The following is a 27,163-nucleotide window of genomic DNA, read 5'->3' on the forward strand; positions in this document are numbered from 1 at the left end:
TGGTTGGGTTCAGGTTTTTGTCCCTGACAAAGAAAAGGATTTCAAGGACAAGACACAGGTTAAGGTCAGCAAAGAAGCTTTGCATGCAAAGTTAAGGTATATACTTCATAAGGAGTGTGGCCTCTGTTAAGTACAATTTTATGATCCCTGCTGTATTCTTTTAAAAGATTTATTTATTTATTTGGATGAGTTACATACACACATACACAGAGAGAGAGAGAGAGAAGGAGAGAGAGACACATGTCTTCCAGCCACTGGTTTACTCCCTAGATGGCTGCAACAGCCAGGGCTGGGTTGGGTTGGGCTGAAGCCTGGAACTTCTTCTGTGTCTTCCACATGGATGCAGGGGCCTATGCACTTGGGGCATTTTCTGCTACTTTCCTATTCTGTTAGCAGGGAACTGGATTGGAAGTTGGAGCAGCTGGAAATTGAACTGGTGGTCATATGGGATATCAGCGTCATAGCAGGTGGTGGCTTTACCTGCTATACCTTAAAACTGGTCCCGCTGCTGTATTTTTGTCTTTAAAAAAAAATTTTTTTTTTTATTTGACAGAGTTAGACAGTGAGAGAGAGAGAGAGAGAGACAGAGAGATAGGTCTTCCTTCTGTTGATTCACCTCCTAAATGGCCGCCACGGCCGGCGCGCTGCGCCAATCCGAAGCCAGGAGCCAGGTGCCTCCTGGTCTCCCATGCAGGTGCAGGGGCCCAAGCATTTGGGCCATCCTCCACTGCCTTCCCGGGCCACAGCAGAGAGCTAGACTGGAAGAGGGGCAACTGGGACTAGAACCCGGTGCCCGTATGGGATGCCGGCGCCGTAGGCAGAGGATTAACCAAGTGAGCCATAGCGCCAGCCCGTCTTTTTTAAAATTTTTAAAAATTCATTTATTTACTTGAGAGGTAGAGTTACACACAGAGATAGGGAGAGATAGAAAAGTCTTCCATCTGCTGGTTCACTCCTCAAATGACTGCAAGGCCCAGAACTAGGACTATCTGAAGCTAGGAGCCAGGGGTTTCTTCTAGATCTCCCACACTGGTGCAAGGGCCCAAGCACTTGGGCCATCTTCTACTGCTTTCTCAGGCTATAGCAGAGAGCTGGATCAGAAGAGGAGCAGCCGGGACCCGAACCAGCGCCCGTATGGGATGCCGGCACTGCAGGCAGAGGATTAGCCCACTATGCCACAGCACAGACCCCTATATTTTTGTCTTATGGAAAAAAATATCCTCTTAAATAGAAGGTGGTTTTTTTCAGATTCTTCTATTTGAGTTAATTTCTTTGAATATTTGTACATTTAGCATATTTCTTTAAAGGTTTAAGAATTCTATGACCTCTGTTGATTTGAGATCCCTTTTATCTCCATGATAAAAATTTATATGCCCAGGGATTCTCAAACTTGATCATGCATCAGAATTATCTGAAACACTTGTTAAAAGTAGAGATTACTAGGTCCCACTTCCGAAATTTCTGATCCAGTGGGTCTCTGATGGGACTAAAGAGTCCCCATATGATAATGGTGCTATTGTACCAGTGTTCATTCTTTGAGAATTATTGTGTTAGACTGCTGGGAACTGTAGCTCCAAAAGTAAGCTTCTGCTTTGTGAAAACTCAAAGTGCTATAGTTTCTTACTGTTATAACCATCACAAAGGATTGTTATTGAGGGAGAAAAGACAATGAATTATATTATATAAGAGGAATAATAACTTATTGCTTTCAATTTATCATTAATAAGCATTCATTGAGCATCTGCTTTATGCCAGGTACTGTTTAAGGCCTGGTGCTAGAGTGGTAGACAAGAAAGGCAAAATCTCTTTGTGCTTGAAAGCATACACATTTGGTGTACTATAAAATTGCTTTGTCATAAATCAGATTACATCCCTTAACAATTCTTGAGAAAGTGTTCATTAAAATTAATATTTATAGTTGAACTCATTCATGAATCATTCTTTTCAAGCAGTTGAAGCAGAAGATAAATTATTCCCTCTTTATATAATAGTTACTAGGAACACTGAAAAGTACCTATCATATACAAAGTACTGTTATAACTCTGAGGAAATAAGCAATTTGAAGTAAAATAAGAGATGATACCTGGCTTCAAAGAATCTTATTTAGTTGAGAAAAACAAGCATTCAAACAGAAAATAGTATGGAATGGATAGTGTTGGGGAAAGGTAGAAGAAAAATGAGGGAAATAATATCCAAGTATGGTAGGTAATGTAAATGTTCTAGAGCACATTATTGATTTTGTTGTAGTTCACATTTAAATTTCCTTCCTTCCTTCCTTCCTTCCTCCCTCCCTCTCTCCCTCCCTCCCTCCCTCCCTCCCTCCCTCCCTCCCTCCCTTCCTTCCCACACAAACACACACACACATACGCACACACGAGAGAGAGAGAGACAGACAGACAGACAGACATACTGATTTTGTATCTTTTGGCTTACTCCCCCAGATGATTGCAATGACCTAGGCTAGGCTAGGCTGAAGCCGGGAGCCTAGAATTCCATCTGGATCTTCCACAAGGATGACAGGGGCCCTACACTTGGGCCATCGTCTGCTGCTTCCCCAAGTGCATTAGCAAGGACTCTGATGTGGGATGCCAGAGTGGCAAGCAGCAGCTTAATCTGCTGAGCCACGATGTGGGGGGAAGTGGAGGGGCACATTTAGATTTCATCATGAAGGTATGGTTGTAAGTTGAGGCAGAGGAGCAAGTTAAATGGAATTTAGCATTCCTAAATCTCATACTTCAAAAACATTTTTTGATGTATGGAAACAAGAGTATTCACAGAAAACTCACGGACGGTGCTAAAAACCGTTTGTTAAAGTGGTTAATTGTGATATTTTTTTCCATTTCTGTCCTTTTATTTTTCATTGAGTATTTCAAGAGAATACATAAGATAGTCCATATATTCTCTTTCCATTGGATATTTTTAAGATAGAATAGAAGCCGGCACTGTGGCATAGCAGGTAAAGCCGCTGCCTGCAGTGCCGGCATCCCATATGGGCGCCAGTTCGAGTCCTGGCTGCTCCACTTCTGATCCAGCTCTCTGCTATGTCCTGGGAAAGCAGTGGAAGATGGCCCAAGTCCTTGGGCCCCTGCACCCACCTGGGAGACCTAGAAGAAGCTCCTGTCTCCTGGCTTTGGATCGGCACAGCTCTGGCCGATGCGGCCAATTGGGGAGTGAACCAGTGAATGGAAGACCTCTCTCTCTCTCTCTGCCTCTCCTTCTCTCTCTATGTAACTCTGACTTTCAAATAAATACAGTGAGAGAGAGAGAGACAGAAAGGTCTTCCCTCCGTTGGTTCACCCCCCAAATGGCCGCCACGGCCGGCGTGCTGCGCTGATCCGAAGCCAGGAGCCAGGTGCCTCCTCCTGGTCTCCCATGCGGGTGCAGGGCCCAAGCATTTGGGCCATCCTCCACTGCCCTCCCGGGCCACAGCAGAGAGCTAGACTGGAAGAGGAGCAACCGGGACTAGAACCCTGTGCCCATATGGGATACCGGTGCTGCAGGCGGAGGATTAACCAAGTGAGCCACGGCGCAGGCCCTAAATAAATAAATCTTTTAAAAAAAAGATTAGAATAACAGCCTTTATAAAAGAACTCCTGTAGTATTTGGTCATAACTCAGTGTTTGATTTCTTTTCAGTTTTGTAAATCAGCCAAAGGACATACACCACTTAAAAGAAATGAACAATTATATTTTATTTTTTTTATTTTTGACAGGCAGAGTGGACAGTGAGAGAGAGACAGAGAGAAAGGTCTTCCTTTTGCCGTTGGTTCACCCTCCAATGGCCGCCGCGGTAGCGCGCTGCGGCCGGCGCACCGCGCTGATCCGATGGCAGGAGCCAGGTGCTTCTCCTGGTCTCCCATGGGGTGCAGGGCCCAAGGACTTGGGCCATCCTCCACTGCACTCCCTGGCCACAGCAGAGAGCTGGCCTGGAAGAGGGGCAACCGGGACAGGATCGGTGCCCCGACCAGGACTAGAATCTGGTGTGCCGGCGCCGCAAGGCGGAGGATTAGCCTAGTGAGCCGCGGCGCCGGCCTGAACAATAATATTTTTATAAATTTCTTTTTTTTTTTTTTTTACAGAGTTAGATAGTGAGAGAGAGACAGAGAGATAGGTCTTCCTTCCATTGGTTCATCCCCCAAATGGTTGCTACTGCCAGCGCTGAGCCGATCCGAAGCCAAGAACCAGGTGCCTCCTCCTGGTCTCCCATGCAGGTGCAGGGGCCCAAGCACTTGGGCCATCCTCCTCTGCCCTCCCAGGCCACAGCTGAGAGCTGGACTGGAAGAAGAGCAACCAGGACTAGAACCTGGCGCCCATATGGGATGCTGGCGCCATAGGCGGAGGATTAACCAAGTGAGCCACGGCGCCGGCCCCGAACAATTATATTTTTAAATTTAACTAAAAATAGTTTTCATGCCGGCACTGCGGCTCACTAGGCTAATCCTCCGCCTTGTGGTGCCGGCACACCAGGTTCTAGTCCCAGTCGGGGCACCGGATTCTATCCCGGTTGCCCCTCTTCCAGGCCAGCTCTCTGCTGTGGCCCGGGAGTGCGGTGGAGGATGGCCCAAGTGCTTGGGCCCTGCACCCGCATGGGAGACCAGGAGAAGCACCTGGCTCCTGGCTTTGGATCAGCATGGTGTGCCGGCCGCAGCAGCCATTGGGGGGTGAACCAACAGAAAAGGAAGACCTTTCTCTCTGTCTCTCTCTCTCACTGTCCACTCTGCCTGTCAAAAAAATAAAAATAAAAAAATAGTTTTCATATTAAACTGGGTGATAATGTAGTTATTATTCAGGGATCAAGACTATATATATTTTGAATGCATAATGTATATAATTTTTAATATATATATATATATATATTTGAGACTTGTTTATTTGAGAGGCAGAGTTATAGACAGAGGAGAGACAGAGAGAGAGGTTTTCCATCCATTGGTTCACTCCCCAAATAGCTGCAATGGCCAGAGCTGGGCAGATCCAAAGCCAGAGTTTCTTCTAGGTCTCCCACATGGATGTAGGGGCCCAAGCACTTGGGCCATCTTCCACTGCTTTCCCAGGCACATTAGCAGGGAGCTGGAGTGGAAGTGGAGCAGCTGGGACTTGAACCGGTGCACATATGTGATGCAGGCACCACAGGCAGAGGCTTAACTTACTATACCACAGCATGAGCTCCTCAAGAATCTATTTGCAAATAAAAGAATCACTAGCCAAAATGTGGGAGAAATTTCCTTCCTTCCTCCCCCCTCTCCTCCCCTCCCTCCTCCCCTCCTCTCTCCCCTCCCCTCCCCTCTATTTGAAAGTCAGAGTTACAAAGGAGAGGAAGAGAAAGGCAGAGAGGTCTTCAGAGAAAGAGAGAGGTCTTCCATCCGATGGTTCACTCCCCAGTGGGCTGCAGTGGCCAGAGCTGAGCTGATCTGAAACCAGGAGCCAAGACCATCTTCTTGGTCTCCCATGCGGGTGCTGGTGCCCAAGGACTTGGGCCATCTAGTATTGCTTTCCCAGGCCAGAGCAGAGAACTGGATTAGAAGTGAAACGCCCATATGGGATGGCAGTGCTGTAGGTGATGGCTTTGCCCACTAAGCCATAGTGCTGGCTGAGAAATTTTCTTATCACTAGATGAACATGAAAAAGATTACTCTAGAAAATTTTACAACAAAGGGAAAAGATTTTTTATCTCTAATCTAGTTCTCAAAAAGGTAGTTTTTATTGTAAATGCTGTTTGACATTTCAGAAAATCTGAATTCTTTTTTTCTTCATGTTAACCTTTTCTCTTGCAATTTAATTCTGTGAAAATAAAGTCAAGATTTAGGATTGTTATGGGTGAAATGGTGGAGAAAAGATTACCTTGATTCCTTGTCTTACAAGGAAGAGGAATTTCCAAGTGGATGAGGCAGAAAAAAAAAAAAAAAAGCAAGATTTATTTATGTCGGAGACCTCCTGGTGGAGTGGCCTGAGGGGGGCTCCTAGAGATGCAGAACCGGAATGGGCTGGTGGTAGTGGGGTTTAAATTTTTAGCACAACTTTGGAAAACAAAAACAAAAAACCCTGACAATATTAGTTACAATACTGGGACAAAACCCATCACAAGACCTGATCTGTAATCCTATTAACCCTGTCTGGCTTGCTCAAGATAAAACAACAACAACAAAAAAAACACCACCTTAAGTGTGGGATAGGTAACTTGTTTTAACAAACTATGAGCTCAGGAGGTTGTAATCCCACTCGCTTGCTATTCTTATGGTAAAATTGGAAGCTTCCATGCAGTGGGCAGGCAGATGCTTTTGGCCTTGCAAAAGACAACCTTGGGGAAAGCAAGCATTTTAAAACCCTAAACCTCCACCAGGACCACCCTGACTGCCCGCTAACCCTTCTGACTCCCCATGCTTACAGGTTCCAGTTATGTACTTGAGACAAGAAGCACCAATTACCCTCTCTAGGTTTTATCTGCAGACCTCTATCCTGGGGAGGGAGGCTTCTGTGATGAAAGGTAGACCTTTTGGTGAACCTTATCCCTGGAAATAAAAGTAAAAGGCAAAAGCCAGCTTTCTTTTCTTTCCTTTTTTCTTTTTCTTCTCTCTCTCTCTCTCTCTTTTTTTTTTTTTTTGCACAGGCAGAGTGGACAGTGAGATAGAGAGAGAGAAAGGTCTTTTTCCGTTGGTACACCCCCTAATGGCCGCCGCGGCTGGCGCGGTGTGGCCAGTGCGCTGCGGCCGGTGCAGGGCGCTGATCTGAAGCCGGGAGCCAGGTGCTTCCTCCTGGTATCCCATGCGAGTACAGGGCCCAAGGACTTGGGCCATCCTCCATTGCATTCCCGGGCCATAGCAGAGAGCTGGACAGGAAGAGGAGCAGCTGGGACAGAATCCGGCCCCCGGACTGGGACTAGAACCCAACCCGGTGTGCCAGCGCCACAGGCGGAGGATTAGCCCTAGTGAGCCGAGGCGCTGGCTTAAAAGCCAGTTTTCTGTCTCAGGAAAGGAATCAGGAACTGCTTAGCTAAGAGATTGCCATTATATTATAAGATCTTACAACCCTATATTTGCTTTTGTTATTCACTGTTTTCTCTGTAAGAATTAGCAGCAAATACTTTAATGAAAAAAGAATCCTTATGTGCTTGTGTATGGGGTGCCTATGGGAGACACTAGTCAATTTTGCAATGAGTCTTAGGGAAACAGAGATCTAAAAAATAGAACAGGGGCTGGCGCTGTGACACAGCGGGTTAACGCCCTGGCCTGAAGCACCAGCATCTCATATGGTCACCGGTTCTAGTCATGGCTGCTCTGCTTCTGATCCAGCTCTCCGCTATGGCCTGGGAAAGCTGTGGAAGATGGCCCTTGGGTCCCTGCACCTGTGTGGGAGACCCCGAAGAAGCTCCTGGCTCCTGGTTTCAGATCGGTGCAGCTCCGGGCCTTGCGGCCAGTTGGGAAGTGAACCATCAGATGGAAAACGTCTCTCTCTCTTTTCTCTGTGTAACTCTTTTAAATAAGTAAATAAATCTTAAAAAAAAAAAAAGATAGAATAATTGAAAGGAGAAGAAAGAGGGCTGAATTCTTCAGCTTATCAAAGGAAATAAAAGGCACAAGGAGTTTCCCTGGGTCTGAGACCATTCGTGGAGTGATCTGGGATGCCGGTGATGTGCTCATTGTTGGTTTTTTTCATGGGGACTAAAACCAGAAATTTGATGTGGCCTATGCTATGAGGGAGTTTGTTCCCTTAAGGGTAAAATATATAGTGAGACAACTTTTTATAAACTGTCAGTGTTGTAACAGTGAGAAAGAAAAGCTATTAGCTGTTTGATGGGAAGTTTACATTTCCACTGAGTCTTTTTTCTTTTTTAAAAAAAATGTATTTATTTATTTGAAAGGCAGAGTTACAAAGAGGCAGAGAGAGAGAGAAAGAGAGAGAGAGAGAGAGAGAGAGAGACAGACGTCTATCTTCTGGTTCACTCCCTAAATGACCAAAATGGCTTGAGCTGGGCCACTGTAAAGCCAGGAGCCTGGAGCTTTTTCCCGGTCTCCCATGTGGGTGCAGTTGCAGGGTCCAAGGACTTGGACCACCTTCCACTGCTTTACCCGGCACATTAGCAGAGAGCTGAATTGGAAGTGGAACAGCGGGGACTTGAACTGGCTGTGCCTAAATGAGATGCTGGCACTTCAGGTGACGGCTTTACCAGCTGCACCACAGTGCCAGCTCCTCCACTGAGTCTTGGAGGATGAATACAGTTTTATTTGGGAAACAAAGACTTTTATAATTGTTTTTTTCCTCCCTTCTAGCCCATTACCAAATAATGACAGTTTTATCTACAGAGTTTATGTTGAGCCTTCCCGTTTTCACTGCTGTTAGGCTAGTCTGATCTGTAGTTATTTTTTCACATGTACCACTTAAATGACCTTTTGATTTCTAATTGGTGTTTCAGTTTTCTTGCACCCATCCCTAATTATCTATTCTTCACATAATGGAAGTTACACTACTATAAATAAAAATTTATAAGTGGAATAATGATACCCCTTCAATAAAATCTTTCACTGTGTTCTAATTGCATTTAGGAGATTTGGGAATTTTTAACATGGGCTTCAAGACACTTAATTCAGCTCCTCTCGTCTATCTGGAAACAATAATAGCATCCACCCCAGATGAAGACAACTTAACATTTAAAGATTTTTTTACTATTTTGGCAGGAATAGGCTTTCTGTATTTCTTACTCTCAACAACTCAGGCTGACTATCTTTTCCAAGGCTAGACAATTACTTACGTTTAAGAAGGAGGGATTTAAACTCAGAGTTAGCTCTGAAACATTATACTCTGAAGAATTATATCCCTTGCTCTCAGTGTACATTGTTGTAAACGTGTTGGTCTTTTTACCTTTCCATTAAATCAAACTCTTTTTTTCTACAGGGTGTTTTTATGTGTTGTTCTTTCTGGCACAGATTGCTTTTCTAATTTCTGGTTATCATGTTTCCAGATAGATCTCTTGGAGATTTGTTCTAGGTGATCCTTTTATGTTTTTGTTTTTTGATTGGCACCTATGTCTTGTGATGCATTAGATTCTCACCATAACGTAGTAGGTACATTATAGAAAATTTAAGTAACAAAATGTGGCATTACTGTTAGTTTAATGAAATGATCTGAGTCAACTGCATGGAGTTCGAGGAAATGTGTTTAATGGCATCTAGGTATTCTAATCACTAATCCTAATCTAAGGTCTGGCTGTGATTTGCTGCCACCTGGTGGTAGTCGTGTGCTCCTTGACTACTGTTTTGAGGATAAGGGTGGAAGATGAGAGCCGATTACAGTGATGTCTTGGTAAGTAGGATTGTAGAAACCATTCACCCATTCACCCCTGTACAAATATACCAACATTTGTGAATGCTTAAGTTCTTTGTATAAAATGGCACATGATATTTATAGATAACCTATGCACATCTTCCTGGATACTTGAAATCATCTCTAGAATACTTAACTAATACTATATAAATATGATATTGCTTTTAGGTTTATTTTATTTATTATTTTGAAAGAGTTACAGACAGAGACAGAGAGAGGTCTTCCATCCACTGGTTCACTCCCCAAATGGCCGCAATTGCTGGAGCTGAGCTGATCCAAAGCCAGGAGTCAGGAGCTTCTTCTGGTTCTCCATGTGGGTGCAGGTGCCCAAGGACTTGGGCCACCCTCTGCTGCTTTCCTAGGCACATTAGCAGGGAGTTTGATTGGAAGAGGAGCAGCCGGGACTTGAACCGGCATCCATATGGGATCTGGCACCGCAGGCCAAGGCTTTAACCCCCTGTGCTACAGCGCCGGCCCTAGTTGTTAGGTTGTATTGAAGAAAAGTCTGTACACCTTCAGTACAGGTGCAATTTTGTTTTCAAATACTTTTAATCCACATTTCATTGAATCCAAGGATGCAGAATCCACAGATTTGGAGGATTGACTATATTAGTTGATTTATCTTAATTCACGTGTTTATGAAGTTTCAGCCTACCATATTGATATTTGTATTTATTTGTTTAAATTTTCCATATTATGTTCCTTCACATGAGAGACTATATCCATTATGTGTACTGGAATTAGGATCCTAATAGATTTTCAAAAAAGTGTTTGTTGAATAAATGAGAAAATGTGATGACCCAGAACAGAGTGCCAAGAAATTTATATTGTATTTAGAGACTGAGAATCGGTGATTTAACTTAACATTTGAGCATATGGTTGAGATATAAGGCCGGATATGTACAGTGGAACCATATCGTGTTGGCCCTTAAGTAAAATAAAATAGGAACTGTGTGAAACATAATCTAGAGAAGATGAGAAGTAAAAAGAAGGACATTTATTTTAAGCATCCAGAGCATGGAACTAGGAAGCATAGCTTCTAAAATAGTAAGTTGGGGTGTGGGGACAGGATAAACTAAACATGACCAATTTAACAAAATATAACACAGAAGAAAAAAAACGATGGAAATAGAAATCATAAATCAAGATAGTAGAAATAAGTATAAAACATGTCACAAATTATATTAAAGTCATCTATGTGATCTTTACACAAGAGCCTGTACTATTGATAATAGATGTACTAAAGAAATCGAATGGAAACAAACAAACATGTAACAGATAAAGCATATTTTTAAAAATGGGAAATATGTTTACCAGAAAAATACTAACTAAGGGAAACTGGTACAATAAAGTAGACTTTAGGTGAAAAAATCTTTATTTGGGAGAGAGAGACCCTGCAGATTTCTAAAAGGAGCAGTGTGGGAAATATAGTAATTGTAAGCTTAAATGCATCTAACAACATAGTCGTGAAATACCATTTAAAGCAAAAGCTTTCAGAATTACTAGAAGTAAATGTGTTTACAAAATAACGGGATTTGAACATGTCTCTGTTAAAATGCAAAAATCAGGCTGATCGAAAATTACAAATAGCATCAAAGAATCCAACCCCAGGACTAACAGATTTCATAAACTAGAGGTATATAGTACATTATTTTTAACCTAATAAAATAGAACTTTATACTTTCTTGTTTTTGGTTATATTTGGGGTCAGTTGTTAACTATGTACCATGAGAGGAATCACAGCGATGTCTAGAAAATCACTATCACAAAATATATTATTTCATCATGATGCAGTAAAATTAGAAAATAGTGAAAAGACAATCAAAATACTTCAATCAACTGGTAGATTAGAGAGAAAATGAAAATTATAAAATATTTGTAGCTAATAAGAATAGAAGTCTAGGCGGGCGCCACGGCTCAATAGGCTAATCCTCCACCTGCAGTGCCGGCACCCCGGGTTCTAGTCCCAGTCGGGGCGCCAGATTCTATCCCGGTTGCCCCCCTTCCAGGCCAGCTCTCTGCTATGGCCCGAGAAGGCAGTGGAGGATGGCCCAAGTGCCTGGGCCCTGCACCCGCATGGGAGACCAGGAGAAGCACCTGGCTTCTGGCTTTGGGCCAGCCGCAGCAGCCATTGGAGGGTGAACCAACAGAAAAGGAAGACCTTTGTCTCTGTCTCTCTCTCTCTCTCACTGTCTACTCTGCCTGTCCAAAAAAAAAAAAAAAAAAAGAAGTCTAAAACTTGGGGTGTGGTTGAAGCAGAACTTGCTGGGAAATATAAAGCTTTAAATGCATTTATTAGAAAGTAAGAAACACTGATAGAATGAGAATATGTTCAAGTATTAGATGTTAATAATGGGCTACCAAAATAAATACAAATAAAATAGAATAAAGACAGAAATAAATCTAAAAGTCAGAGATGGGCATTGGGCACAATGGTTAAGTTGTCACTTGGGACACCTCTGTCTCCCATATCAGAGTCTGGGTTCAAGTATTAGCTCTGCTCCCAATTCCAGCTTCCTACTGAAGTGCACCCTTGGAGGCAACAGGTAATAGTGCAAGACCCAGATTGAGTTTCTTTCTCCTGACTTCAGCATGGCCCAGTCCTGGCTGTTGCTGGCATTTAGCGTGTGAACCAGTAGATGTGAGCACTTTCTCTTTCTGTCTGCCTTTCCAATAAGTAAATAGGAATTTTTTGAAAGACAAAATTCACAACGAGTGGAATAGGAAATAAGGCAGACTAGTAGATTGCTAATACAACCACAAAATTAATAAAATGGGTGAACCTCTAAAAGATTAAGGAGAAGTAAGGTAAGCAGTATTTGGTACAGCAGTTAAGACACTGCTTGAGATGCCCATATCCCATATCAGAGTGCCTGAGTTTGACCCTGGTGCTGTTCCATGGCATTTGTAAACCTGTGAAGTGAATAATGTTAAAATTTTGTAAATCACAACTGATACAAGAAAAAATAGAAAATATAAAGAAATAATTCCCTTCATAAGCATATTTTAATAAAATCTATCAAACCTGCATGTATTACTAAACTTTAAGAGATACATAATCCCTCTAATATAAACCATCATTGAAAAATAGTGAATGATGGCCGGCGCCGCAGCTCAATAGGCTAATCCTCCGCCTTGCGGCGCCGGCACACCAGGTTCTAGTCCCGGTCGGGGCACCGATCCTGTCCCGGTTGCCCCTCTTCCAGGCCAGCTCTCTGCTGTGGCCAGGGAGTGCCGTGGAGGATGGCCCAAGTCCTTGGGCCCTGCACCCCATGGGAGACCAGGATAAGCACCTGGCTCCTGCCATCGGACCAGCGCGGTGCGCCGGCCGCAGCGCGCCTACCGTGGCGGCCATTGGAGGGTGAACCAACGGCAAAAGGAAGACCTTTCTCTCTGTCTCTCTCTCTCTCACTATCCACTCTGCCTGTCCAAAAAACAAAACAAAACAAAAAAAATGAACGAGGGAAAACTTTATAATTCATCTTATGAAGCCTCTGTAACCTGAACCTTAAAACTGTTCCAGTATAAAAATTGAAAACTTCTTGTGAAACTCATGTATTTTCATAGCTACAAATATTCCAAATAAAAAGTATCAAATGAAACACAGCATTGATTTAAAAGTATGTAATAACTAAGTAACTAAATGCATACGAAGAAGAATTTGCCAAATAATAATCCAATCACAGTGAGCATGAATTGAAGAAAGAATCCCAGATAGTAATCTTGATAGATTCATAAAGTGTTCATTAATTTATCATCTGAAGCCCATGTTGTGGTGCAGCAGGTTAAGCCCTTGCTTGCCATGCTGGCATCCCATATCCCTGGTTTGTTCCTGATCTTGAAAGAGTGTGTCTGAAGTTTCAACTTTAAATTTAATGTTTGTCTTAGTATATGTAGCAAAGTAAGAAATTCTGTTCTTTTGGGTTTTATCTTTGGTTTAGATTATGAGTCCTACCTAGTGCTTTTTGGGCATTCTTTGACCAGTCATAATTTTTCTCCTCTGATATTGTTAGTAAATCTGTAGATACTCAGATGGTGAACTCTCTTCGCAGTTAAAGGATAAATCTTCATACTTTTGCTTTGTTTTGCTTTAGGGACTTTTGTATATATATTCCTAAGTGAAATGGAAGTATAATTTGTTATATTGTCTTTGGTCTTTGGTTTTGGAATGAAGATTACATTAGGCTGGTCAAATAATCCAGGGACCTTCCATTTATATTTATGTTCTATTTTCTGCAACAACATGTGTAAGATAAAAATTAATTTAATTTTATATTTTTAAAGACTTATTTATTTATTTGAAAGGCAGAGTTATAGATAGAGAGAGAGAGAGAGAGAGAGAGAGTTATTCTATCTGCTGGTTCACTCCCCAGATGGCTGCAATAGCCAGAGCTGCGCCAATCAGAAACCAGAAGCCAGGAGCTTCTTCCAGGTCTCCCATGTAGGTACAGGGGCCCAAGGACTTGAACCATCTTCTACTGCTTTCCCAGGTCATAGCAGAGAGCTGGATGGAAGGAAAGTGGAGCAGCCAGGACTTGAACCGGCATCTATATGGGATACTGGCACTGCAGGTGGTGCCCTGCTGTGCTACAGTGCTGGCTCCAAGAATTAATTTTAAAATATGCTAGAATTTGCCTAAAATATTCAAACCTTTTTTTTTTTTTGTGGATGGAAGGCTCAGCTACATTTTAATTTATTTTCTATTTTACTCAATTTTGTGTTGGGAATTTCATATTTCCAGTAATTTATACATCGCAACCAGATTTCAACTTTATTAGGCTATAATTACTCATAATACTGATTTGTTATTTTTTTTTTAAATTTATTTTATTTATTTGAAAAGCAAATTTACAGGGAGAAGGAGAGACAGATAGCTTCCATCTGCTGATTCACTCCCCAAATGGCTGCAATGGCCAGGGCTGGCCCAGGAGCCTGGAATTCCATTCTGGTTTCCTATGTGGGTGGCCTCAACTGTTTAGGCTAACTTCTGCCTTCCCAGATGTATTAGCAGGGAGCAGGATTGGAAGTGGAGCAGCTGGGACTAGAACCAGAGCTTATATGGGATGCTGGGGTCTCATATGAGATTGCCAGCATCCCAGGATACAGCTTAATCTGTTGTGCCTCAATGCCATCCCCTAATTTATTAATTCTTATACCTATTGGATTTGTGGTTGTTTCTCCTCTTTTGTTTTATATTCTATTTGTGTATATATGTATACACATCACAGACAACAAATGTTCAAAAAGTTCATGGAAATCTATTCAAGACTGTATGGATTTCAGTTTTATTTTGCACCAAAATAAACTTACCTTTAATTCCATTTTTTGTGAACTTTTTGAAGTACTTTTGTATGCTCATATATATTTTTTCTTTTAAATTTAGTATTTTAGTTTTTAATAGATTCAGTGTAGTTTATAGATACACTTCTAAGAATATAATGATATTCTCTTTCTCTTCCACATATTTTCTTTTTTTTTTATTTGACAGGTAGAGTTATAGACAGAGAGACAGACAGAAAGAAAGGTCTTCCTTCCATTGGTTCACTCCCCAAATGGCCGCTACGGCAGGTGCTGTGCTGATCTGAAGCCAGGAGCCAGGTGCTTCTTCCTGGTTTCACATGTGGGTGCAGGTGCCCAAGCACTTGGGCCATCCTCCACTGCCTTCCTGGGCCACAGCAGAGAACTGGACTGGAAGAGGAGCAACTGGGACTAGAACCCAGTGCCCATATTGGGTGCTGGCGCCGCAGGCGGAGGATTAACCAAGTGAGCCGTGGTGCCGGCCCCAACATATTGTATTTTCTTGAAAACCCTTACAAGGTCTATTCATTTTATTACTCTGTTAGAATCATCTTTTGGTTTTGTGATTCTTTTTTATATCTAAAAATTCTGTCTTATTTCATTTTTTCTGATCCTCATTATTTCCTTTCTTCTTGATTCTTTGAATTTGCTCTCTTGCTGCTTTTTTTTTTTTTTTTTTTTTTTTTTTTTTGAATGCTTAGCTTGTTTATTTTTAAACCTTTCACTTCTGGAGCCTGTGTTAGGGTACAGCAAGTTAAGCTGCTGCTTACAACACCAGCACCCTGTATCCAAGTGCTGGTTAAGTTCCAGTTGCTCCACATCTAATCCAACTTCCTGCTGATGTGCCTGGGAAGGCAGTGAAAGATGATCCAAGTGATAGGGTTCCTACCACTCATGTGGGCAACCAGGCTCCTTGGCCTTGGCCTGGCCCAGGCCTGGCTGTTGTGGCCATTTGGGGAGTGAAACAGAGAATGGAAGATCACCCTATCTGTATCTTTCCTTCTTTCTCTGTCACTCTGTTTTTCAGTTAGATAAATAAATCTTAAAAAAAAAAGAACATAAGCCAGTCCCAAAGGGATAAATATCATATGTTCTCCCTGATTGGTGACAACTGAGCACCAAAGGGGAAACCTGTTGAAGTGAAATGGACACTATGAGAAACAGTGACTTGATCAGCTCTTGTCCTGACTACTGATGTACAATGTAATACTTTATCCATTTTAGTATTTTTTTTGTTCTAGTACTATTCGTTGAACTCTGTAATTAACACACCATTATTCCTAGGTGTTTAAATTTTAACTGAAAAGTGATCCCTGTTAAATTTAAGAGTGGGAATAAGAGAGGGAGGAGATGTACAATTTGGGACATGCTCAATCGGACTTGCCCCAAATGGTGGAGTTAGAAATGTCCCAGGGGATTCCAATACAATCCCCATCAAGGTGGCATGTACCAATGCCATCTCACTAGTCCAAGTGATCATCTTCAGTTCACAATTGATCACACTGATAGGTCTAAGAGTCAAAGGGATCACACAAACAAGACAAATGTCTGCTAATACTAACTGATAGAATCAAAAAGGGAGAGAACGATCCATCATGGGAAGTGGGATACACAGCAGACTCATAGAATGGCAGATGTCCTAAATAACACTCTGGCCTCAGAATCAGCCCTTAAGGCATTTGGATATGGCTCAAGAGCCCGTGAGAGTATTTTAGGCATGGAAAGCCAAGACACTCTGGGGGAAAAAAAAAAAAGAAGGCCTAAATGAAAGATCTCTCGAGTGAGATCCCAGTGGAAAGAATGGGGCCATCAAAGAAGGAGGTACCTTTCTCTGAAGGGAGGAGAGAACTTCCACTTTGACTATGACCCTGTTGGAATAAGATTGAAGTCGGCGAACCTTAAAGGCTTCCATAGCCTTGGCAACTCATGACTAGAGCCTAGGGAGATTTCTAACGCCATAAACGAGAGTGTCAAATTGTTAAGTCAACAACAGGAGTCACTGTGTACTTACTTCTCATGTGGGATCTGTCCTTAATGTGTTGTCCAATGTGAATTAATGCTATAACTAGTACTGAAACAGTATTTTACACTTTGTGTTTCTGTGTGAGTGCAAACTGATGAAATCTTTACTTAATATATACTAAATCGATCTTATGTATATAAAGATAATTGAAAATGAATCTTAATGTGAATGGAATGGGAGAGGGAGTGGGAGATGGGAGGGGTGCGAGTGGGAGGGAAGTTATCGGGGGGGGGGGGGGCGGGAAGCCATTGTAATCCATAAACTGTACTTTGGAAATTTATATTTACTAAATAAAAACATAGAAAAAAAAAACACAAAAAATGCCATGGAAAATGTGTATTATGAAAAAACTATGCATGGAATTAAAAGAGTGTTTTGTGCCCCCAAAAAAAGAGAACATATTCATTTCCTACTTAGGTACTCATTTAACTGTGTCACATATAATTTGACATAACTACATTTTCATTGTAATTATTTTTTTCTAAATCTTTCTTAATTTTTCTATTTCATTTATATTTGAAGAATTATTTTAACTTTTATAAGTGAAAACAGATATTAACTTCATCAAGACTTAAACTTAAAAAAATTTCAGGGGCTGGCACTATGGCTTAGCAGGTAAAAAAACACTGCCTCCTGTGGCACTGGCATCCCATACAGGTGCTGATTCAAGTCCTGGCTGCTGTACTTCCAGTCTAGCTCCCTGCTAATATGCCTGGGAAAGCAGCAAAGGATGGCCCAATGCTTGGACCCCTGTACCCAAGTAGGAGACCAGGAGGAAGCTCCTAGCTCCTGGCTTCAGACCACCTACTCCATCTGTTGTGGCCATTTAGGGAGGGAAGTGCAGTTGGAAGACCTCTCTCTGTCTCTCCCTCTTTCTCTGTAGTTCTGCTTTTCAAGTAACTAAGTAATTCATAAAAATTTTTTTTAATGCTTAAAAATTTATTTGAGAGACTGAGGGAGAGATAGATGAGACACACACAGTCAATGAGAATGAAAGACACACATAGAAAGAGCTGTCATTACTTGGTTCATTCCCCAAATGCCCATGATGGCCAGAAGGGCTAAAGAGGGGTTCTGAGAACTCAATCCAGTTCTCCCACTTGGCTGGCAAGAACCCAACTGCTTTAGCCATCAATGCTGCCTTCTAGAGTCTCATCAGCAGAAAGCTGGAGTCAGGAGCCAGAGCTGGGTGTCAAACCCAGGTACTCTGATGTGGGACATGGGTGTCCAAACCAGTATCATAACCACTAGGTCAAATGCCTGCCCCAACTTGGGAAGATAATGATGTTATTGATGGAGGAAACAAGGGATGTTTGGAGTTAGAAGACCTTTACATACCAGTGAGTTATCCAAATAGTGATGTTCATCATACAATTGGAAAGTAGGACCTATGGCTTTAATAGAAAATTAAGACTAGATATGCCAGTTAAAATTTTTTAATTTATTATTTATTTAATAAGAACTTATTTATTTATTTGAAATGCAGAGTTAGAGAGAGAGGGAGACAGAGAGTGAGACAGATCTTCCATCTACTGGTTCACTACCCAAATGACTGCCATGGCCATGACTAGGCCAGTTCAAAGCCTGAAGCCTGGACCTCGATCCCATGTAGGTAGCAGGGGCCCAATTACTTGGGCCATCTTTCACTGCTTTCCTAGGCACATTAGCAGGGAGTTGAATGGGAAGTGGAGCAGCTGGGACTCAAACTGTGCCCTTATAGGATGCTGGCATCAGAGGTAGCAGCTTAACCCACTGTGCCACAATGCTGGTCCCAGTTTATTATTTATTTGATAAGAGAGAGAGCAAGTGTAAGAGCAAGATCCCTCATCCATTGCTTTTCTCCCCAACTACCTACAATGGCCAGGGTTATGCCAGGCTGAAGCAGGAAGTAATCTGATGTGAGTAACAAGAGCCCAATTACTTGAGCCATCACCTGCTGCCACCCAGGGTCTGTATCAGCAGGAAGGTTGAATCAGGAGCTGGAACTGGGAATCAAACTCATGACACGGATGTCTTAAATGATCCAGCATCCTAAAAATGAATATAAGTGCATATATATAACAAATACACATTTAATAAGTTGTATTATCATATTTACTATATGATTTGAGGCATATTGTATAGAAAATTACATATACATGTAAATCATGACATATTTTAAAAAATTTTTATTTTCACATTATTTGGAAGGCAGAGAAAAAATTTGTCCATCTGCTGGTTGACTCCCCAAATGCTTGCAACAGCCCAGAGCTCAATCTGAGTCTCCCATATAGATGGCAGAAACCCAAGTCCTTGGGCCATGATCTGTTGCCTCCCAGGGTATGCCTATGTGGGAAGCTGGACAAGAAGTGGAGAGCCAGGACTTCAATCAGGCATTCAGATATGGAATGTGGTCATCCAAAACAGTAACTTAACTGTATACCAAACACCTGCCCTTCTATTTTTAATATTTTCCCATGTTGTTAAAAGTTCTTCAAACTTGAAAAATCCATTGAATGGCATTCTTGTTTTCTCAGAGTAGGCCCCAGAAATGAACTTCTTATGTCAGAAAATGCTGAGTTCTTTTAGACTCTTGATATATTCCACATTGCTTTCTTGAAAATTTGTGCCAGTGGATAATTCCAGCAGCAGCTAACTCTTGTTACTTCCAATGTAGTATTATTGGTCTCTTAAAAAAGTATTGGTGACTTTTGAAAGCCTGCTTACACCATCATGAAAGAATTGCATTAAAGCCCAGGGAATTGTGTTTTCTTTTTTCATTAACAAAAGTTATATATTTGAAAGATAGAGCTACAGAGAAAGGGGGAGAGAGGGGAGAGAGAGAGAATCTTTCATTCACTGGCTCACTCTCCAAATTGGCCACAATAGCAAGGACTGGGCCATGCCAAAGCCAGGAGCCTTGAACTCCATCCTGGTCTCCCACATGGGTGGCAGTGGGTCATCTTTTGCTGCCTTCCCAGGTGTGTTAGCAGAAAGCTGGATTAGAAGTGAAGCAGGCTGGATTACCACTAGCACTGTGATACAAGATGCCAGCATTTCAAACAGTAGTTTAACCTGCTGTCCCATGGAGCACTGGCCTTGGGAATTGTGTTTTCATAAGAGCTTTAACTATATGAGACTATTTCGCAATCTTTCTGCGTTATATGTGTATGTATGTATGTGTGTGTGTGTGTAAATAATAGGTATTATGCGGGAATATAGTTGTTACTCTTTTGGAGCTTGAAATATGAAGTTGATACCTTTTGATGGTACCTCAAAAAGTTTGTGGAAGCCAGGGTGGGCATTTTGTGCAGTGGTCAAGTTGCTGGTAGATATGCCCACATCCCCTATTGGAAGATTTCTGCAATTGTGTACCCTAAGGCAACAGTGACAGCTCAAGTGATTAGGTCCTTACCACACATGTAGGAGACCCAGTTGGAGTTTGAGGCTACTGGCTTTGGCCCATTCCTGGCTGTTGTAGCCAATATGGGGAGTGAACCAATGAATGGAAATTCTCTCTCTCTCTCCTGGCTCAGCCTGGCATAATCCCAGCTATTACAGGCATGGGGTGGGTGGTGAATCAGTGAATGGAATATGTTCCCCTGCTTGTCTCTGTTTCTTTCAAATAAAAAGGAAAAAAAATCATGGAAATGGAATTAAAAGCTGTTTATTTTTGATGCAAAAAATTTTAAAATCCATCACTTTTTAATAATATGCATTTTCCATGAACTTTTTGAAGATACTGCATATACATGGTTCACTTCTTCAGATATATTTCCAAAGTAAATTGTAAGATAAAAGTTACATATCATGGGGCAGTGTGTGGCCTCCTGGTTAAGATGCCAGCTTCTCCGGTTGGAGTGCCTGTGTTGTATTCTTGGGCTGGCTACTGAGTCCAGCTTCCTGCTAATGTGCACTCTGGGAGGCAGCAGGTGATGGCTCAACTAGGTGGGGTCCCTGCCACCCTCGTGGGAGAACTGAGTTGTAACCTGAGTAACCGACAATGGGAGATCTTTCTGTGCTACTCAAGTAAATAAAAACTTAAAAATAAAGTTAAGTATTGAATTAAAAAAATAAAGTTAAGTATGAATCAAACTGATTCTTTTCAACATTAGAAAGACTACTACTTAGGAGCCAGTGTTATGGTGTAGCAGATGGAGCCACCGCCTCCAATGCTGGTATCCCATATGGATGCTGGTTCCTATCCTGGCTGCTGTTCCACTTCTGATCCAGCTCCCTGCTAATGGCCTGGGAGGGGCAGTGGAAGATGGCCCAAGTGTTTAGGCCCCTGCCACCCATGTCGGAGACCCAGATGAAGCTCCTGGCTCCTGGCTTCGGCCTGGCCCAGCCCTGGCTATCGTGGCCATCTAGGGAGTGAACCAGTGGGTGGAAGGTCTCTCCATTTCTCCTCTCTGTAACTCTTTCAAGTAAATGAATAAATCTTAGAAAAAAAAGAAAGACTACTTCTTGAGCCAAGTTTACATGGTACCTCCACAAGAAATACACCTTTGACTTACATTATGCATTTCTTTTCAGAATACATAAAAAACTACCAATTAATAGGAATAGAAATTCAGATGTTATCAAATTCAATGATTTGCCTAAAGCCTGCAATTACTCTTTAATATTACTTCCCATCTCCCTACATGGAAGCTGTTTTTGGTGCTATCAGTGGAGGATCTGCATTTTAAGTTTATTAGCAATGAAAAATAAAAGCTACCAGTCGTTCAGTTTCTTTTGTCCCATACATGGCAGATTTACCCAACCCAAGACATAGATCCTAATTTGGTTTAAGGGGAGTTGTACTTTGGCAGTGACCCATAGGCTCTTTTGGGAGAGTAGGGATCATAGTGTTAGGGCTAGGGGAAAAGGCCAAGAGAACACAGGTACATTTAGAAGAAATGACAAAAAAAAAAAAAAGGGGGGGGGGCCATGGGGTATGGGGTATGTGACTATTCTGTTACTACACTGATACTGGGCAGATTTCTATAGTGATACTGCAGTAATATTACCACTGAAAAAATTTTCCCAGGTATAGATAGAATTAAGTTAATTCACATCAAGTTTATGTCACCTTAATTCATATTTTAAATTTGTAACTGCCAGAGCTCTTTTTGTTTTTTGTGTTTATTCAGCAAATATTTATTGAACTTCACAGGAGGCACTGCTTAAGTAAATTGTGTACAAACAACTTTACAGCAACGTTTGGTTTCAAACAATTTTTATTATGAAACCCTGAAGCCAGGATTTAAGGAAGTCCCTGTCATTTTATTGATTTCCCGTTGATCATGAAATCTATACAAAATGAATTGGCAAGTTATCTCCCTATTATATTTTAATATGCAGGGTACTTTGTACAAATAGTTTCTAGCAAAGATTTTGAGATGACAATTAAATGAGGACGTCAACCAAACAGAAATGAAAGGGTACATGAATTTCATGCTCAGCAAATCGGAGTAGTCTAATTTAATCCCTGAGAGGTTGGTGTGTTCTGTTGTTTACTTAATACCCGTTTGGTGTGCTGTCAGAAGAAAAGGATGAAGGCGGTCTCGCAAAGTAGTTAGAAGCCTCTCGCTTTGCCAGTAATGCTTTCAGAGTGCTTTCTAGTATGACTTTTTGTTGGTGCTTCTGTTCTAAAATGCACTGCTTTCAGGAGAACTGGTTACATGTTGCATAAGCTCTTGAAAGGCCAAAACAAGTTAAAAAGCCATCTTTATTTACAGCTGCGGGACTAGGTATTCGAACGCTTCCAGGAAGAAAATTTGATTAATGGCTGTTTTCCAGAGGGGGGGGGGGGGGTGGCGATTGTAGACTTTTCTTCCGCAGGGCGTGAAATGTGCCTCTTCCTGCCGAGGGGCCGTGTCCTCGCCGCGGCCCCCGGAGCAGCGTCCCAGCCTCAGGTGTCTCCCGGCCGCGGGCTACGGCCGCTCTGGGGCCGGCGTCCGGGACTTCCTGTCTGGGCGCGGGGCGGAAGGATCGCGTCGCCAGCCGGGGCCGCCGCCGCCGCCGCCCCTGCCGTTAGGTGGTGGGGTTTCTCAGCCCGGCGGCGGGAGGCGGGCCGGCCTCGGCTTCCTGTCGGAGGACGCGCAAGGATCCGGGCGTCGGAGTGTGTGCGAGTGCGTGAGTGTGTGTCGGTCGCACGGCGTGTGTCTCCGGCCGCGGGTTCCGCCTCCTCCCCTGCCGCCGCTGCTCACGGTGGAAGTCAATGTGAAGCAGCAGCTCCAGCCCCGGGATAAACATGGCGACGTCTCTGCATGAGGGACCCACGAACCAGCTGGATCTGCTCATCCGGGCCGGTAAGGGCAGGGGAACTTTTCTCCTGTGCATCGGTGCAGCAGGAGAGGGGGTGCACAGAAGGCGGGGTGACTCCCCTGGAGCGGTCAGTGCAGGGGGTACAGTGTCCACCACAGGCACTGGGCGGCCAGGGGAAGGGGGGAGTGAATGAAGTAATGGAGGCGACGAATCAGGAAGTGATCACCTTGGAGAGTAACCTGCCTGCAAGCCGGCGCTGTCGCTCCGGGGTGGGTTCGGCGTGCGGCGGCGGCGGCGGCTGCCGGGCGGAGCGCTGGCAGCGGGTGCCGGCGAGCGGAGCCGCGGCTAAGTTGGGGAGTCGGGGGCGGGTGAGTTGTGCGCTTCACCCCAGCTGCCGCGGAACCAGGAAGTGAGTGAAGCTGTTGTCTCTCGGCTGCGCCTGCCACGCTGTCTGGCCGGAGAGGCCGCTGCTGCCCGCGGTCGGGGGCGGCGGGCTCCTGGGGGGAACGTCTAGGGACACGATCGCCCGCCCCGCCGCCTTCTCGGTCCAGACTTCGGGGTCCGCGGAACCACGACTTCCGCATGGGCTAGGCAGCGCCGGGCGATGTCCGGTGCACCGGTACCCGCCAAAAAATGCGGTGACCCTCCCTCCTCCGCACGTCCCGCATTGTGCCGTCCCTGGAGTAACGGTTCTGGAAGGGCCACTCAGTCACGTTGAGTAGCCGCGATGCTGCTTCTCCCGGGGGCCCGCCTCCCTTTCCTCGTTTAATGGGTGGCCGGAGAAACTAGGTTTGTGCCCCTTCCCTCGTGGGCGGCTTTTCTAGGGGGAGGACGGGAAGGACACGGGCGTCTTTCATGCCCCTGGCCGGGAGCGTTGGGGCATCCGAGGAGGTTTATTTTTGTAATCGGGGGGTGAACGCGAAGCAGTGGGGCGGGGAGGGAGGGAGTCTTGGCCCTAGGGAAGTCTCTGCACGGAATTGCCCCTTTTCCCCTCCCCCCCAAACCTCCCACCATAGCGGAAGCGCCTCGGAGAGGACAGAGCGGGCGCGATTGACAGGCCTCCAGTTCCAATCCGCTCTCTGCGATGTTCCAAATAGGAACGCTAGCTCCTGGGGGCGGGACCACGGGCCAGCGCTGGGCCAATGAAGATTGGGCGGGAGTGAAGCTGACAATGTACGCATGGAATTGGAGGGAAGAGGAGTGTAAACACGGAAGTGGCTGCAGGGGTGGGGGATGTGCGGCGCCACTGCTGCAGCGGAAGGGCACGGACTTAAGTTACATAGAAAAAGCAGCTTTCCTTCATGGCAGACCGTGCAGTGAGGGCCCTGGGTCGGTGCAGCAGTGCTGCACTGCTGGTGCTTGGTGTAGTCGTAACCACGTACGTCCCTTCTCGTTGAGTCTGCCTGTCGCCATCGATGAGATTGGGAAGATGAGAAATACCAGTAGTGCTGTGAATGGTCTTGGGCTCTTTGCAGTTGTTTATAGGTGGTGGTGGTGGGCTTGAAATTAGTTGGCCGGCGAGAACCCTTGATTCAGTTGGGCTGGGGGAAACTCAGGAACACTTGTATCTCCAAATTCAGCAGAAGTCTCAGTACAGATAAAGTCTGAACTAATACGTGTAACCATATGTGTGATAAAATACAGAATCATGAATAGCCTTTTAGTCTAAAGGATGTAAATATTGTGTGTTTGAAAGATCTCCGAAAAATCAGTTTACTGAGTAGTGATTAAAAATGTGACAGTTACTTTCTGGTCAGAGCAAAAAACTGACATTTTAATAAGAGGTGGAGTAGAGCACAACGAGAAGTTGCTTCTTTAGTGAATTATTAACGAATAATACGAATTAAGGGAAGGAATTTGTGGCCTTACATTATGGGTAATACGATACTTAGAATTGTTCGGTTAGTGATACTTCTGTGAGTGCCGAATGTGTGTTTCAAGAGATGTTTCAGTAACTGTGAATACTTAGAAAGATCTGTAGAGTAGTCCCTGTGGTAAGAACTTTGAAAAATGCTGTAAAGGGTCTCATATTGCTGATGGAAAGCTTGTTTTTTCATAAGCCTTTGGAGCTATCAGTGAAGCTGAATGTGACCTGGAGATATTTTGCTTGAGAGGATGGATGTACACAGTTTTCAGTTTGAAAATATGTAACTTTTTAAAAGTGTTTTCCAGCATTTCTTTAGCATTGTATGTAACTTATAATTAAATTTCTTTTATGATGATAATATTTTGCAGATAGTGAGTTTTACATATAATGATTTTCTCCATCATGTTCATGTAATCTGAAGCTCTCTTACAAGCTCGGATTTCAGAAGAAAACTTGAGACAGATTTGCCGATGTTATCTAAGATGCATTCAGTGAGTTAAAAACTGAGGAAGAAAGATGGCCCAGAAAACTGATTGACGTTCTAAATTTTTATTGCTGCCAGTTTCCAATGGTGTTGGGAGAAGGATGGTGGTACATTTGGTGTTTGTAAAATGGGAAGAATGATAACTTGTTGTTTTCTTAAGAGAGGTCATCGAGTGTTAGAATTCTTCACAAAGATTTTACTGATTGAGAAGACAGAAAAAATCTACATAAATGTAAAAGTGGCTATAATGATGGCTATAATGGGTGGTAGACTAGTGTAGAGTGATCCTTAGGAAAGCTTCTAGAGGAGGTAAGCTCTAAGGATGAGGTTATTAACATTGTTGTATGAAGTCTTAAAGCATTAATATTATCACCACTATTTGTTACAAGTTAAGGAACTGGAGGATATACTTTTACTTACATTTTTCTCTTAGAAAAGCTTAAGTATCATGTGTAGGCATTCCTTTAGCTATCACTATGCTGTAGAGGAGTTGGAGTAAAGGGTGATATAAATAAGCTTGTTAATTAAAAAAAAAAATCACTGCTGTTTAACCATACAAGATACTTTAATGGTAAAGATTTGACATACTCTATAAAACTTAACATGGCAACATGATGGGTGAGAACAAGCCTTGACCCTGAAGTCAGGAGTTGTCATCTACATCTGCCTCTCACAGAACTAGTTGTGTGCTACTGACTGTGCTACTGACTTAATTTCTTTAGGGCTTTATTTTCTGTGAGAGGACAGGCTTGACTAGATGATCGCTATTGAATTTTAAAGCTCTATGATTGCAAGAAACATGTTTAGATAAATTTAGCGGGAAGTTATGCTTTCAGTTTTTCTTGGGATTTGTTGATAATTACACCTTAACCTTGAGTACATCTTTAAAGGTTATTATGTAATTGGGAAGTTGATTTCTTTTAACCGATCTTTGATAACATATGTGGGTGCCAAATTGGAACTTGAGGCTATAATTATATGTTGAATTAAGTCTATGATACAGTTAATTAATAATTTAATGTTTAATAATGTAGGCTAATTTTTAATTTATATGTACATGAGAGAAATGTTTGGCAGTTACTTTCCTACTACTTATGTCAGAGTATTGTGTATATACAATCTGGATTTTCTGGAAGATTTTCAGCATAAGATATCCTGTTTTCTTGTTTTCATGTGTACTTTTCCTTAACTGGTTCCCTTATTTTTCTTTTTTAATTTGAGAAACAAGGTCACCAGAAGTTTTGCTCTACAAATGCAGTTATTAAATGAAGGGGGAAATTTTTCTGGAAGTTTAGCCTAAATATTTTCACTGACAGAATAAGTTTTGTCTATTTTGTCAAAGTTCATTGTGAAACTTGAAATTGAAAAATTATTACTGGGACCAGACATGCTTCAAATTTCAGAATTTTTTTGGATCTTGGAATATTTGCATTGACTTATAACAGTTCAGCATGCTGGGTTTTGGATTTTCAGATTAGGGGTATTGAACCTGTATCAGTCTTGAAAAGATCACAGAATTGAAAAAAAATATCAGTTATGAGTATGTGAAAAGATAAAGCATATCTTGATAGAAAACTAGAGGAATGGCATTTTCTTTTTCAAAAACGTATTTGAAAATGTATTTAGGAAATTACTTTTCAGAATTCATTGCACCATTAGTACTAAAATTCACAACAGCAATTACAACAAAAAGATGAAATTACAGAGTAACATCAGAGTGTAAGTAATCAATTAGGATAATTCAAGATAAAACAGTTATCTTTAGAAACAGATTTGGTTGGAGAAAAAGGGCACACAGCAGAGTGTTCTTAACGATTATTTTATGTGACTCTTGTGTTGTCTATAGCTTGAATGTCCAAAAAGATGCAAATGAATATTTAAAAACCTTTTACATTTAAGTGGACAGATACTATTTTTCTTACAGATAGGAATCATAATTTTCCATC

The 27,163-nt window shown here is 42.6% G+C and overlaps 1 protein-coding gene across 12 annotated transcripts in view; it reads left to right on the top strand.

The window, feature by feature from the left end:
• ELF2 (E74 like ETS transcription factor 2) overlaps positions 1 to 27,163 on the top strand; it is a 113,996-nt gene that overhangs the window by 67,832 nt on the left and 19,001 nt on the right. The window contains exon 1 of one of the 12 annotated variants that reach the window (XM_062199602.1): positions 22,681 to 22,910. The exons of 9 other annotated variants lie outside the window; for them this stretch is intronic. In XM_062199602.1, the coding sequence (XP_062055586.1) occupies positions 22,853 to 22,910 (58 nt within the window). In that variant the 5' untranslated portion in view covers positions 22,681 to 22,852. Of the gene's footprint in view, positions 1 to 22,680; positions 22,911 to 24,154; positions 24,245 to 27,163 lie in introns of those variants that run through there. 2 more of the 12 variants (XM_062199601.1, XM_062199606.1) reach the window with 2 other exon arrangements.

This window comes from Lepus europaeus, chromosome 8 (genome assembly GCF_033115175.1).
Source record: "Lepus europaeus isolate LE1 chromosome 8, mLepTim1.pri, whole genome shotgun sequence".
Taxonomy (NCBI): Eukaryota; Metazoa; Chordata; class Mammalia; order Lagomorpha; family Leporidae; genus Lepus; species Lepus europaeus.